Here is a 15,189-nt window from a genome sequence, read left to right as displayed (position 1 = left end):
TCTGCAGATGCATCCAGCCATTGATTTGTTCCTCCCATCCTGTTTTATTGATGTTTGTCTTGTGTTACAGGCTGATGGAAAAATTTGGAAGCACGTACATGCTCCAAAATATTTCATTGTAAAAGTTAGTTGTCTATGTAGAGCTGACTTTATTTCTAAGAAACTCTCAAACTTTGTTTTTTTTTTTTTTTTTTTTGCTGCATGGATGGAAGACAGTTTAAAATGCAACAGACATTCACAGCATATACTCATATTTATAACAGACTAGAAGAGGAAAAAGTAACATCAATAAAGCTGACTTTCCTATTTATTACGAGGTACCAAGATCACAGAGATTTAACAGTGCTTTCATTAAATTCAGCCTTTTTAATTTTCTCGTTCTTTTTTATCTATTAAATCACACTGTAACTCGGTTATTTCCTGGCTGCTATAGTAGCGATGTTGAGATAATAAATTTTTGTGTTTTGTGTTAATATTGGCTTATGGCTGCTATACTGTCAATTTAACCCACAGCTTCAACTGCCACGACTTCACAGTACAGACCTATAGAAAGCTGGAAACCAAAGTAAACCGATCTGTAATTTAGCAGTAGCTTCATGAAAAACACTTCAAGCTTGGAGAGGTTGTTTTGTGTTTGTGTTGTCCTACTATATCACATTCACTTTGGTCTTTGTAAAAAGCTGTCAGACTCGTCTCAATCCTCACTATAAACACAATTCTTATAAGAAAACAGCTCTTGGAGTGTAGTGATGTGTGTGAAAAAGCAGAGGCAGGAATAGGAACAGCTTAACAGCAATATACTGTAATTTTGATATATTCTCTGTGCATATGTGAATGTAGCACTCTTGTTGCTGTAGCCTACTGTTTTTATGTCCATAATCGCAAACCCCGTAGCACTTAAAAAAGTGTACTGTGTTATGTTGTTTACTGCCAATAAGCTAGCAGGATCATATTTGTTCCTAATAAACCAGACTTCTTGAGCTAATCAGATACAAGTTGATGCTGTGTGCTCTTTCTGTTGTGTTTTTCCTCCTTGAGAGCGAGGCTGAAAGAGAATAGCAGATGTTTAGGTGATGAGGAGGGGATCAACTGTGTTCCTTTGATTATATGTTATCCATCACACTTGTGTGAGCCTGATTGTGTGTCAAAGTGACAGTCTTCTCGTGAAGGATGGTGGTGCACAGGCACGAGCCGCGCCCCACCAGACTTCAAAGCCTGTCCCCAAACGCCGCACTTGTCAGCCTCGCTGCTAAACACAAGTGCAAAGAAAAAAAAAAAACCCCAAATGCCCTGCGGCCAGGTTTTGTACACCCCCTGCCTTTTTCTCTGATCACACTAGTCTTCAAAGGCTGCAGCCCTCTCGCTGCTCCGTGGAATTTGCACAAGGCATGATGCAGTAAAACTAATGTTGGAGGAGCTGAGTGGGTGCAAGAAATTGAGGAGTGAGGAGCGGGCTTGTGGTGTGCAGCTACATCCCCGAGGAGGCCAACAGTGAGGGGAAGTTCATTTGGACTGAAGGCCCCCACCTCCCACCCCCAATCCCTCCCCCATATCTCCCCGCTCACCGTGCATATAAAATGCGTGACATGCTCTGAAGAGGAATTTTAAATCAAGTCCTGCACTTTCAAAAGAGAGTCCAGTGTGGGTGTGAAGTCAGGAAGATGGGCAGTGATGGGGGGGGGGGGGCTTTCTTTCCCTCCTTTACTTTTGGGGATACAAGGTGTAGAAGAGGCTTTCCCAGCGCTGGAGATCACAAGGGAGATTGAGAGATCAAAGCAGATTACCAGGAGGAGGCCTGGTCCGGTTTTACCCTTCATTAGGAAGTCCATCAGATCTGCACACCCCGCATTTTAAACCAACTTTACTTCCTTAAAAACTTCCTGCTCAAATCTATCCATTTCCCACAAAAGGGGTTATAAATTGCACATCTCAGAAATTATTAATCCCTCTACTGAATGAAGATATTCAGTGAGGAGGGGAGGCTCTTAAATTGTGTCTAACAGTGTCCCCTTGTGGCTCCAAAGCACACACTACACTATTCTCAATATGTGCAACTACAGCAACAAAAAAGGCAGGAAATTATTATCTTCCAAATAATCCATCATCTGATTTCACGGACTTCAAAACGCAAAAAATAAATAAAAAAGATGAATCAGCTCAGATTTCCTTCAGCCTGAAGAAGATTCTCCAAGCTGACTCCTCCAGTGGATGCAGTTGTCCATCCCTGCTCTCAAATATCCTCAGGGCAGAATGCCAGGAGGAGATAAAAGGCTTCAGGGCTCAGAGCTCAGCAGCTTACAGCCAGGCACGTCTGTGTTTTGCAAAGCACTCTCTCCATGGGTGAGATCTAAAGCTCGTGTTATGATGGAGAACAGGAGGAGAGTGTGGATGCGACAGCTTCTGAAAGCAGGAAAAACAGAACTGATCTGACTGTTTGAACTTAAGAACTTAAGACAGATGCTGTGTAACAATCTAGTTATTGGAGAGGAGAGTATTTAAGACATCTCTGAGAAATCCTGGAGTTTTTGTGACAGGAGGTTTTCCTTCAGCTCTCAGGTCAGAGCGTCTCCACTTTTACATTTTGCAAATGCAGTAAAACCCTGAATTAAATTGTAAAAAGAAAAAACACCTTCATGCATATGTAAACTTCTTTTTCCAGAAAACAGTGGAGTGCTCCCGACAGGCAGCAAAGCTGAGGTTAACAAGATTTCCTCATTTTGAATTCTCCTCTTTGGCAACTGAATAACATTTTTAAAAGCATTACTTTTTGCATATTTAAACTTTTTTTCTCAACAGATGTTTTAAACGCCAAGCTCTCAGATTTCATTGTATTTTATTGTGAAAGGCTGGGAGTGCAGCAAAGTGCTTTGGTAAATTTGGAAATACAAATCATTTTGCTTAATTTAATACCAAAGTATAAAATAACCCAGAGATGGAAGCCGGCATTTTTATTCTGTTCATTCCTAAATCATGTGATAAATAAATTTGAAAAACAAATTTAAAAGAGGAACTTTCCACAAGCAAGACATTATAAATTTGTTTTTAAAAATCTAATTCCCTTCTGAAGTACATTTAAATATCATTTAAAATTGATTCACTCCTACAGCGTTTTTACTTTTTTGTTTTTAGGAGTTATAAAAGCCAGATTAACTAATTTCTTGCATCAAATCAGCTGCTGTTGGTGCCTCAGTAATCTAAACACATTGATTTATGAGATTTCCAGCTTCACTCTTTCCAACCTGCTGCAGATTTAAAAACTCCATCGGTTTCACATGAGTAGTCTCACTGTTTGCAAGGAAAAGCCTGATTTCAGCTTTTATATTTTTAACAGGATTGTTTTCTCTTCACCCAACTCCCAATGTTAAAGTCCCTAGGATAGCACAAAGGTAATTTTAAGTTTGAAAAATAAAGTTGGCATCATTTTATAAAAGCTAGTTTTGTCTGTAAATTTGATCAGATTAGACTGCAGTAACTGTGATGGAAGTATTTGTTTATCCCTTGTGCTATAATCCTAAGCACTTTAACATTGGGAGTTGGGTCATCTAGACCCACCAGACAGTGCGCTGAACCTTTTTTCTTCAATGATTTGTGATCTTCACTGGTGTCCATGGATTACATGAAATCTTTCCACTTTTATCCACCTTTGTCATGGTAGGGAGAACACGTCAATGTAAGGATCGGGTCATCTAAGATAGCACAAGGGTTGACCTAACAATTTCACAGACTTTGTAGAAAGCTCGAGTAAACGTTTGTGCACCAGTGCTAAAAGAATCAAATGAACTGTAAGTGCTAAAAGCTCAGATAGGACCCGCAAAGCGCTTTGTTAGTAGAATCCTGTTTGTCACAGTAAAGATTTAAACTTCTGCTCCATTTGAGCTCCTCTAAATCAATCAAAACCAAACAGCACAACAAAGAAAAACTGAGCTTTGGGAGGTCACAGCCGACTTTCAATTCTTTCAGTGTTTATATGACCTCATTTAAAATTTTCTCAATTTATGCCCAAATTTGTAATACATTGCTCTTCTTTTCAAGAGCCTTGATACATTTCTGGTGTCGGATTCCACAGCAGATCCGAGGGGCCATGACACCCTGCTGCTGGATTTAGATGTGGTCTCAAGATGCTTTCAAAAACAGACGGATCAATATGGATGTGTCTTTGTCATCAATGCTGGACTCCACAAATGATTGCCTTTTATTATATGCATAATAGGTATTTCTTTTCTTTAGGCAACTTGATTAAATGTGACTTGGAAGTTCTCAGGAAGCAAAAGAAGGATGAGAAACCTACAATCCAGCTGCTGCCCTCAAAGGGAATTTCACACTTTGGTTTATAAAGAGTGTGGATTTTCAGCTTGAAATGTTTCCACAACTGTCAATTTCAGAAATAAAAAAAATTAAAAAAACAGTACTTCCATTGTACATTCAGTGTCTTTATTTCTCTGCAGCCAGAAAAAAAAATAGAAAAAGTAAAACAAAATGCACATTCATTCTGCTGAAGTATAGCTTTTCATGCTTGCACATTTACAGTACATGTTGATCTGATAGAAAGTATCGCGTAACTACACATGTTGCCACAACATATTTACAAAAATAACTTTAAACTGCAGTCTCTCTGAACGTATTCACACTTTCATAAAAATAACCCTTTTTACGGAGAGCAACAACAGGATGAGATGAGTCAACGTGGAGCTACAGCTGAAGGACACATCACTTTGCATGTTTGACAGCATTGAAGCATGAAAACCACAGAAAATAAAAGGTAGAAATGCATTATACCTCTATTAAAAAAATCTATATCTTAACACAAAAGAAAATAAACCCTTTGTGCAGTCAGTGACTGGAAAACAAATCTGTGAGAACCGCAACCTTTGCTCTTAGTTAAAAGAATCTTTTCTAAAACTTCTGCTTCCCCTGAGCTCTGCTCATCAGAACCTGTAGAAATCCTTGATTTTTAACCGTTTGAAATCACAAAAAAGAAAAACCGGCGTCCATGTTCCATCAGCACCTCCTCAGATCAATGCTGTTGTTTGAAAACTTTCATTTAAAGCTGTATTGATGAAAGAGCAACAATAAAGACTGAGCACCAATCAATATTGAGTCTTTAATGACAGTTGCAGGGGTGGTGCCGCTCTGTTGCCATTGAAGGTTCTGTATCCTCTTCCTCCTCCTCGTCATCGTCGGACCATCCTCGGTCAGCGTGTGTGCATAAACTTGTTTGACTGCATTTTGAATTGTATGTTTGCGTGTTTGATCAGTGTCGACCCTCGCTGCAGAGGTCCGCGGGACGCGACTGTGCAGGTCTCCAGCAACTCCGCGGCCCTCTGGTGGTCAGCGGGACCTCCGCACGGCTCCGCTCAGCCTCTGACTTCACTGACTCCACTAGGTAAAACGATGGAACGCCTCCTCATTCAGTCACGTTCTCCTCCTTATTGATATCTGAGGCAGAGAAAACGACAGAGAAGAAACTCATTAGATGGATTCAGCTCTGAAGGGTTTTTGTTTAAGACAGATGAAAACCCTGTTTTTGCCGTTTTTCACCTGTTCTTGTGGCATTTTTCAGATGATAGAGAACATAAACAAAGAAAATGAAGTTTAAAATTGCATTTCTGAGTTTTTCTTTGTTCAAACCGTCGTGAATCAGGAGCAGACAAAAAGTGTAGTATGTTACATAGAAGATCCGTTAGGCGGGCCACAAGCTTCATTCTGATGCATCTGCTTGCAGACAAAAAGATTCATGTACGTCATCGTTTTTCCTCGTGGGAGCCGGGTTCTGGCTCTACGCTGTACGGCTGGATAGCTCCAATTGTTGCAGAAATCAACTAATCAACTCCTGCTGCTCTGCAAAACTATGTCCAAGAAAATGACAGTTTTTTTTTATTTTGGCTAAGAACAGCATAATCCTAATTTACAAAAACCACTGGAAACGCTTTGAAAATAAAAGAGGAAGGAAGTGGGCATCTAAAGGTTGGAATCATCACCAATGTTGGGATTTAGATAAGATCTTACATAAAAGACCATAACTTACAGTGTTTTAATGTCAATACAGTAAACCTGAGATCAAAGTGCACAAATAGTCCTTTACTAAAGTCAAACCTAAACTCCAAAAACATTTCTAACAGAATATAAAAGTGTAAAATATAATCAACCTTTATCCTGTCACCATTCAGTTTATTTTAATGTACCATTCCAGGAAGAAAAGGAAAAAAAATGGAGTTTCAAAGGTTTCTGTGCCTGTAGCATTCTGAGCAGACGAAGCCTTTGTGAATGAAAGCATAAAGACGCTATCAAGTCACATAATCCCACACTGATTTTTGCTTTACTTAATAAATCCCTGAGTGCCATGTTTTCTCTGCTGCAAACTGATCGGAGGGATTTTTAACTCCACACAAAACAAACCCTTCACTTAAGTTTATCACTTCCTCTTAGACAAACACCCAGATGCAAGAAAGAAAGTAAAAAAATAAGAAAGTAAACCCTCATTTAGGGCAATGACGTTGTGACAGAATATGGATTTACTGACATGATCATTAGTCAATGCAAAAGATGAGAGTAAACGTCAAATGTTCATGAATATCTGGAGCCAAAGCTTTGCAAACAGACCGATCTGTTTACTCTCCTCAACATCGGAGCCAGACCGCCACTTCTGCACAGAAAAGTCTGACGGTTATGGATTTTTCTGCAGTTCACAGCCACCTTTGGAGAAATGAAGCTTATCCTTGATACGGGGTGGCTACTTGTTTTATTTGAACATTTTTTAAATGTATTATTCAGTTTGATGTTTGGCTGGTTTGCTTTTTTGCCCACATCGTAAAAACGACTTAATAACTCTTCAACATTTTTGTTTTTTCAGGCGTTCTGGTAATTCCCACAAAAAGCAAAAAAAAACCACTCAAATAATTGTATTGATGGCTGTAAATGATCCACTTTCCATTCTACGTCAGCTTTTGCAGAGTGACAGAGTTGTGGGCGGAACTGTTGGTATTTGACATCACAAATACAGTCTTTTTCCAACTGCATTTTATCCTGATTCACAACGATTTGAACAAAGACATAATGAGCATAATTCTCTTATATATTGTCCTCCAGCACCAGAAAAATGCCCCAAGATCATGTTAAAGCGAAAATCATTATTCTCATCAAAGTGGGTGTTTAAAATGTAAATGAGTCCCACATGCACTCTGCTCTTGCCGGCTCACCATTCCTCACAAATACTCGACAAACCAGACAGCAGCCACGTCTGAACAGTCTACAGAGACTTTGCTGACAAAAAAGGTTGACCATGACAAAACAGAAACCCACAAAAAAGCACAAAGTTGTGCCACAGGGACAGAGTCCATTACTTGCCCCTGTTCATCACCCAACAGAGTGGTTCCCCTCCTTCAAGTACAACTTTGCATGCTTTTTTTTTTTTTTTTTTTTAAATGACGCACTGTGGTCTGCATCCTGATTGGCTGGATACCACTGCTAATCAATCTCCTCTACAGAATCCATTGAGATTGTCAGATAGATCTTTGATCGCGAGCAGATCTTTGTTTTCTACGACGGAGTTTTAGGGCCAGTTTACAAAAAAACAACAACTTTTTTTTTTTAAATTACTACTTTTCAGCCGTAAATTTACGAGAAAGAAAGTCATAACTGTTAAATTACGAGATTTTAAGACGTAAATTTACGACAGAAAATCTCATAAATTTACAAGTTTTTTTCTCATAAACTTACGAGATTAAAAGTCATAGATTAACGAGAAAAAATACACCAAAGTTGTCCGTTTATCGGAGCCTAGCTTGAAGATGAAATTTGTGAGCCTTTTGTGAAGCTTTATTTCCGGATAGATTTAAAAAAGAAATTCTGAACCTTTTGATGACTCAAAATCAGATTATTGTCAGTGTTTCCGGGGTTCGGTGTCAGTAAAGTGGAGTTTCATATGATAAGGAGCTCAGAGACACGTTTGGGTGCAGAGAACCGCTGCAGCCTTTATTCTCCTTCTCATTCACACACCCTGAAGTTCATCTGTCACCTTACGTCATGAACCTGTCATCTGAACACCAATGCGGATGTAAACAGTGTTACATACGCCCACTCCTGAAGATACAGCGTCCCGTTTCAGCATAAAACAATAAAGAGGAATGAAAATAGTCTGTTATATTAGCTTTAGAACGTTGAAAATGCCAAAAAAGTGCTCCTCCTCGGACGGAAGCGTCACACAAACGTAGACATCTGGTCTTTGGTGGAGGAAGAAAGGACTGAAGTGAACAGCTGCAGGGATCCCGACGGCTTCATCGGGCTGCAGAGATTCAGCAAACCACCCATCAATAACTAAAACTTTAATAAATCATAAATCAAACAAATGAGCTTCCAGACATTTGGAAGTTTATCAATAAACATTTAGCTCACCTGTTCCATTGAGTTTAGTCGGTCTGCTCTGCTGCTGCGCGGCGTTCGTTTGCTGCTCTGTATGCTCACCTCCACTTTAATCTCTTAAATTTACGAGTTTTTTTCTCGTGGATCTACGACTTAAAATCTCAAAATTGTACTGTTTTTTTTTGGTGGCCCTAAAACTCCATCAGTTACATTCTCTAAAACTCGACTTCTTTTTCTAGGAAGGTTTGAACTCTTAGAGATTAAACAAGAGAGAAAAGTGTGACAATGTTTTGAAAAGTGTATGCCGTGTGTAGTGAGGGGTTTGACAGCTTTAGGATTATTGTAAAAGCAGTAAAGATGACTAAATAACAGACTTTTGGGGGATTATTTTTAGAACATAACTCCTGCGACAAACGAGGGAACAATGTACATCAGCTTTAATTCTTAGTTTGAGATGATATTTCAAACTGGAACAAAAGATCACATTTTTTTTTTTCCACAAACGCGAGAATTGTTATATGCAAAAAAACCAGCAAAAAACAAACAAACACTCTCCTCTAGAAGAAAATCTGAAGGAGTGGCCGTTTTAACAGATTACATGCTCCTCCACTGTGCACACAAACATTGACGTTTCTGCAGCAAACAAAAGCAGCGACAAAAGCAGCTCAAAGGAAATCAATCGCTCCGTCCACTCCAGCTGTGATCCCCGTGGTTTCACAACACAGAGGAAAAATGCACTCAACCAGCAACAGTGCAACCAAACTGAAGAGACTTTAACACAATCAGACCTTCTACTTTCTATTTCAAAATACTTTAATAAAAGATATTGTGTTCTGAAAACCTCATCTATGTTTTATTCATTTATTCTAGTAAAAAAAAAAGCAGCATTTTTATTTAAAGATTCATTTCCAGAATGGATGCAAATCTCCGCACAACGCTGCTGCACAAAACGACACCCAGCAGGACGCGGGACACACACCAAGCCTCTTTAGCCAATCAGCAGCTAAAAGTCAAACTGTTTCCATCCCTACCTGGAACAGACTTACAGGGAAGATGGAGGGACAGAGGAGCTCAGGGTCCAGGACAGAAGGAGAGTTTGGGCTAGCAATGCTGAGCATCTATACCTGCAGGGCTGAGCACCAGAGCCTGGAGGATGTCCGACAGAGAAACGATGCCCTGGATACCGGAACGTTCATCCACCACAACCAGCCGATGCACCTGGGAAAAGAAGGCGAAAACGTTGCTGTGAAAGCAGATAAAACCCGGCCGTGGATCCGTTCTAAGGACATGCACAATACAGCTTTGTGTCTCACTTCAGCCTTGACTATTCTGTCCACAATGGCTTCCATTGTTTCCATTTTATGGCACTTCACAACACCTTCAAAGTACTGGGAGCGATGCTTCAGAGCCTGCGTCACGGTTATGTCCAGGTTATTGTAGGTCTTCTCTGCAGCCAAGTTCTGCAAACAAAAAACAGTTAAAACAAACTAACAAAAGAACAAGTTAAAAACTCATAAAATACTTCAAACTTACAATCACATCAAACTTTGAGTAAATGTCCACAACTGTGCCTGCAGGTAAAGAAAACAAGTGTTTACTGATGGGGGAAATGTGAAAGCCGTGAAATGTAAAGCCGTTTAAAGACCCACTCTGATCATGTTTTGAGCTCTTTTAAAAGCGTTCCCGACATTAACCGACGCAACAAAAATGTTCAAAGTTCTCCAGCTGTACCGTTTGGAGCCAGATGCCAGCATGGACGAGGAAAACAAAGACGTACACAGATCTATTTGGCTGTTAGTGGATGCATCAGAATGGAGCCGAGCAGCATATTTTCTACGTCACAAACAGTGGCGTGCGGTGAGGCTGATGGCTGGTGAGGCACAGACTCCTCTGGAGTCAGATTGACAATTGCAAGAACTGAATATTTCAGCATTCATCCAACAGAAGGTAACAGAATATAAGATACACGCAAGAACATATTTGTCCAACTGAGAATATTTCTTTTACAGACATGGATAGAACACTCTTCTCGTGTATAAATTATTCATATATACTGTATAGAAATTAAAGTATAATACAGATGTGTTCAGCACACATTTAATTTTGAGCCTCAGTAACTATTTCTGGTGCTTTAATCAGTGCTATCAAATGTCTGTGAAAACGATCAATAAAATAATTCTTTTGGGCCTAAAATATAGTTTAACTTAAATTTTTTCCACTTACGCCCATTTTATTTTAAAAAAACAAAGATATAAAACCATGTTTGGCCTAACTTTTTGAGTCCATGCGCCAATCTTTCTCCACAAAAAGCTCTATGATCTGTTGGAAAAGTCTCCCTTATTTTCCTTTAGTTTAATGTGTGGCCAACAAAGAAAGACATCCCAGTCTGTTCTGTTTCTACTGTCTGCTCACGCCTGCCCCCTGCTGGCGATGCTCGCCTCACCGGCTCACCGCCTTTTCTCCACAATTACAGCCAGCGCTCTGAAGGCACGTCAGCTTTATAATTGAGTCCTGCAGTCAGACATGAGGCGAAGCGCTCCGGAGCCTTAGCCGGAGTTCCGCTCCGTATGTGAACGTGCAACACTCAAATTCAACTGAAAATGTATCTTTAACACAGATCACTGGAAATGATATGTACTTAATGTACGTTTTTCTATTTTACCACCTCACTGGTCACAAATACAATCATTTTCAATCTGGATTTTTTCATCTGTTCCTGATTGACAACCATCTGATTAAATGGTTACTTTTCTTCATCATTAGAAAAATACAACAAAGAAAGACTTTTATCCGAGTGGGTCTTTAATCATTAGGGTTGCAGGTTTGAGTTCCTCACCTGAGTCATCCACCACAGGCAAGGCCGACACGCGCTTCTCCACAAAGATGTTAAGCGCTTTGATGATGGGGGTGTCTGGGTGAATGTAAGCGATGTCGTGGTACGTGCCAATTCCCAGCTCACTTAGAGTCTGCTTCATGAAAGCTGGCTTTGGCATTTCATACATCTGGACAGAAAAAAACAACAACATTAAAAACAAGATGTCACGGCGTTGTTATGAAGTTACATCAGGATCAACTATAAGTGAATGAAAAACCAGATTGTAAAATTGAATGAATAATTTAAAACAAGGAAAAAACAAAAACGATTGTAACAGCTGCAGTTACTTTAAACTTTTGTTTTTTCCCTTCTCTCCCTTCTTGCTTTCAGTCCTTGATTTACGATTTCAATTCTGACTTCGCTTTTGGATATGAACCTGATTTGATGTGGGGGCGGGGCTTTGTGCCCATTGGTTACTGGGACATGATTGACATCGGGTGAAAGGTTATGGAGACGTCACTTCCGCTCCAAACACAGTGTGCTCGAGTCATCCCTTTTTGGAGAAGCATTATCACTACTGAAAATGTTCACATTTAAAATATATTTTCGCCCGCCCGCTGCTGTGCGGGTGCTGGGGGGGTCCCGGCTGCCGCTGCTGCGGTGGGGGCCTTGGTGGTGGGTGGCTGGGTTCTCTCCCTCTTTTTACATTCCATCATCCACCCCAGAAGAACATAAACACTCCCTGGAGCACAGGTGCTATCTCACCTTTGCACAAACAGTTTGCGTGTCTGGATGAAATGTTTCACGTGTGTCTAAATGCATAAGTAGACGTGTGTGAATGTTAGTGGTAGTATGTCCATGTAGACTTGTTTGTGTGCGAACACTTTTGGAGCAAACAGGTGTGTTTGTGTGTGTGTGTGTGTGTGTGGACAGGCCCCGCCCATTTCAGATTGTTCATGCATCTTATCCTGTCAGTTGTGATTATAAAGCTCCAGCAACTCGTTGCTTTCTGACGCTTCATGATCTTACCCTCGCTACTATAATCACCCTTCTACCCCCCCCTTATCTGTCATCCCTCTCTCTTCATCCCTCCTTTTCTTTTCCATCCGGTCCAACAACCAAAAAATATTTACAAATATAATTAACATGAATAAAGTTTAGCTGAAATTACAAAAGGGGTTTATTTAAATCCACCTCACTCTATCATGGACATCTTCTACCCTAACACCAGCCAACTTCATGTCCTCTGTTAAGACATCCATATATCTCCTCTTTGGCCGTCCTCTTGCCCTCCTGCCAGGCAGCTCCATCTCCAACATCCTTCTACCAATATATCCACTATCCCTCCTCTGAACATGTCCAAACCATCTCAGTCTGGCTTCTCTGACTTTGTCCCTAACACAGGCAACATGAGCCGTCCCTCTGATGTTCTCGTTCCTTATCCTGTCCAACCTGGTCACTCCTAAGGAGAACCTCAACATCTTCATCTCCGCTACCTCCATCTCAGCCTCTTGTCTCTGTCTCACTGCTACCGTCTCTAACCCATAGAGCAGAGCTGGTCTCACCACTGTCTTGTACACCTTTCCTTTGAGTCTTGCTGGCACTCTTCTGTCACACAACACTCCTGACACTTTCCTCCACCCGCTCCAACCTGCCTGCACTCGCCTTTTCACCTCTTTTCCACACTCCCCATCACACTGAACTGTTGACCCCAAGTACTTAAACTCCTGCACCTTCTTCACCTCAGCCCCCTGTAACCTAACGCTTCTACCTTGATCCCTCTCGTTCAGACACATGTATTCTGTCTTACTATGACTGACCTTCATGCCTCTTCTTTCCAGAGCAAACCTCCACCTCTCTAGCTGTTCCTCCACCTGCTCTCTACTCTCACTGCAAATTACAATGTCATCTGCAAACATCATTGTCCAGGGAGATTCCTGTCTTACCTCGTCTGTCAGCCTGTCCATCAGCATAGCAAACAAAAAAGGACTCAAAGCTGATCCTTGGTGTAGTCCCACCTCCACCTTGAACTCCTCTGTCTGACCTACAGCACATCTCACCACCGTCATACTTCTCTCATACATGTCCTGAACTACTCTGACATACTTCTCTGCCACTCCAGACGACCTCATACAGTACCACAGCTCCTCCCTCGGCACCCTGTCATACGCCTTCTCTAAATCTACGAACACACAATGCAGCTCCTTCTGACCATCTCTGTACTTTTCCATCAACATTCTCAAAGCAAAAATGGCATCAGTGGTGCTCTTACGGGGCATGAAACCATACTGCTGCTCACAGATCTCCACCTTCTTCCTAAGCCTGGCTTCCACTACTCTTTCCCACAGCTTCATTGTGTGGCTCATCAACTTTATTCCTCTATAGTTGCTGCAGTTCTGCGTGTCACCCTTGTTCTTAAAGATCGGAACCAGAACGCTTGTCCTCCATTCCTCGGGCATCTTCTCACTCTCTAAAATCCTATTGAACAACCTCGTTAGAAATTCCACTGCTGTCTCTCCTAAGCACTTCCATACCTCCACAGGTACGTCATCAGGACCAACCGCCTTTCCGCTCTTCATCCTTTTCAGAGCCTTCCTAACCTCATCCTTTCCAATCTCTGCTACTTCCTGCTCCACAACAACCACATCTTCCTCCCTTCTTTCCCTGTCATTTTCCACGTTCATCAGCTCCTCAAAATACTCCTTCCATCTTTTCTGTACACTCTCCTGGGTTGTTAGCACCTTTCCATATCTGTCCTTAATCACCCTTATCTGTTGCACGTCCTTCCCATCTCTGTCTCTCTGTCTGGCTAGCCTGTACAAGTCCTTCTCTCCTTCCTTTGTGTCTAACCTGTCATATAGCTCATCATAAGCTTTCTGTTTGGCCTTTGCCACCTCTCTCTTCACTCTACGCTGCGCTTCCTTGTACTCCTGTCTACCTTCCTCAGTCCTTTCTACATCCCACTTCCTTTTAGCCAACCTCTTCCTCTGGACGCATTCCTGTACTTCCTCATTCCACCACCAAGTCTCTTTACCGTCTTTCCTCTTTCCAGATGACACACCAAGCACCTTCCTACCTGTTTCCCTGATAATCTCTGCTGTAGTTTCCCAGTCATCTGGAAGCTCATCCTGACCACCCAGGACCTGTCTCAACTTCTGCCTAAATTCCTCACAAGTTTCTTCATTCTGTAGCTTCCACCACTTGGTCTTCTTTTCTGTTTTCCCTCTCTTCTTCTTCCTGACCTCCAGAGTCATCTTACACACCACCATGCGGTGCTGTCTGGCTACACTCTCTCCTACTACCACTTTGCAGTCATTAACCTCTCTCAAATGACCTCGTCTACATAGGATGTAGTCCACCTGAGTACTCCTACCTCCACTTCTGTATGTCACTCTATGTTCCTCTCTCTTCTGGAAGTAAGTGTTGACTACAGCCATTTCCATCCTCTTCGCAAAGTCCACCACCATCTGTCCCTCCAGATTCCTTTCCTTAACACCAAACCTGCCCATCACCTCCTCATCACCTCTATTGCCCTCACCAACATGCCCATTAAAGTCTGCTCCAATAACAACTCTCTCTCCTCTGGGAAAACTCTCTATGACCTCATCCAACTCACTCCAGAATCTCTCCTTCACTTCTAACTCACAGCCAACCTGTGGCGCATACCCACTGACTACATTCACCATCACCCCTTCGATTTCTAACTTTAGGCTCATCATCCTGTCTGAGACTCTTTTCACCTCTAGAACCCTGTTTACAAACTCCCCCTTCAGAATCACTCCTACCCCGTTTCTCTTCCTATCAACACCATGATAGAACAGTTTGTATCCTCCTCCAATACTACGTGCCTTGCTGCCCTTCCACCTTGTCTCCTGCACACACAGTACATCTACCTTCCTTCTCTCCATCATGTCTGCCAGCTCTCTGCCTTTCCCTGTCATTGTGCCAACGTTAAGAGTCCCTATTCTCAAACCTATGTTCCTGCCTTTTCCCTTCTCTCTCTGGCCACGGACCCT

The 15,189-nt window shown here is 41.6% G+C and overlaps 1 protein-coding gene across 5 annotated transcripts in view; it reads right to left on the bottom strand.

Moving 5' to 3' along the window:
• Window positions 1–4,409: 4,409 nt before the first annotated feature.
• The window catches only part of LOC101160591 (5'-AMP-activated protein kinase subunit gamma-2), a 31,916-nt gene continuing 21,136 nt past the window's right edge, over window positions 4,410–15,189 (bottom strand). For 3 of the 5 annotated variants that reach the window (XM_011486876.3, XM_020711114.2, XM_020711115.1), the window contains 5 exons: window positions 11,195–11,360; window positions 9,892–9,929; window positions 9,672–9,818; window positions 9,483–9,576; window positions 5,088–5,436 (listed from right to left, as the gene is read on the bottom strand). In XM_011486876.3, the coding sequence (XP_011485178.1) occupies window positions 5,405–5,436; window positions 9,483–9,576; window positions 9,672–9,818; window positions 9,892–9,929; window positions 11,195–11,360 (477 nt within the window). In that variant the 3' untranslated portion in view covers window positions 5,088–5,404. Of the gene's footprint in view, window positions 5,437–9,389; window positions 9,577–9,671; window positions 9,819–9,891; window positions 9,930–11,194; window positions 11,361–15,189 lie in introns of all 5 variants that reach the window. The other 2 variants (XR_910464.3, XM_004079263.4) reach the window with 2 other exon arrangements.

Source organism: Oryzias latipes, chromosome 17, assembly GCF_002234675.1.
Source record: "Oryzias latipes chromosome 17, ASM223467v1".
In the NCBI taxonomy this organism is placed as follows: Eukaryota; Metazoa; Chordata; class Actinopteri; order Beloniformes; family Adrianichthyidae; genus Oryzias; species Oryzias latipes.
This window is presented reverse-complemented; position numbering and strand designations above follow the sequence as displayed.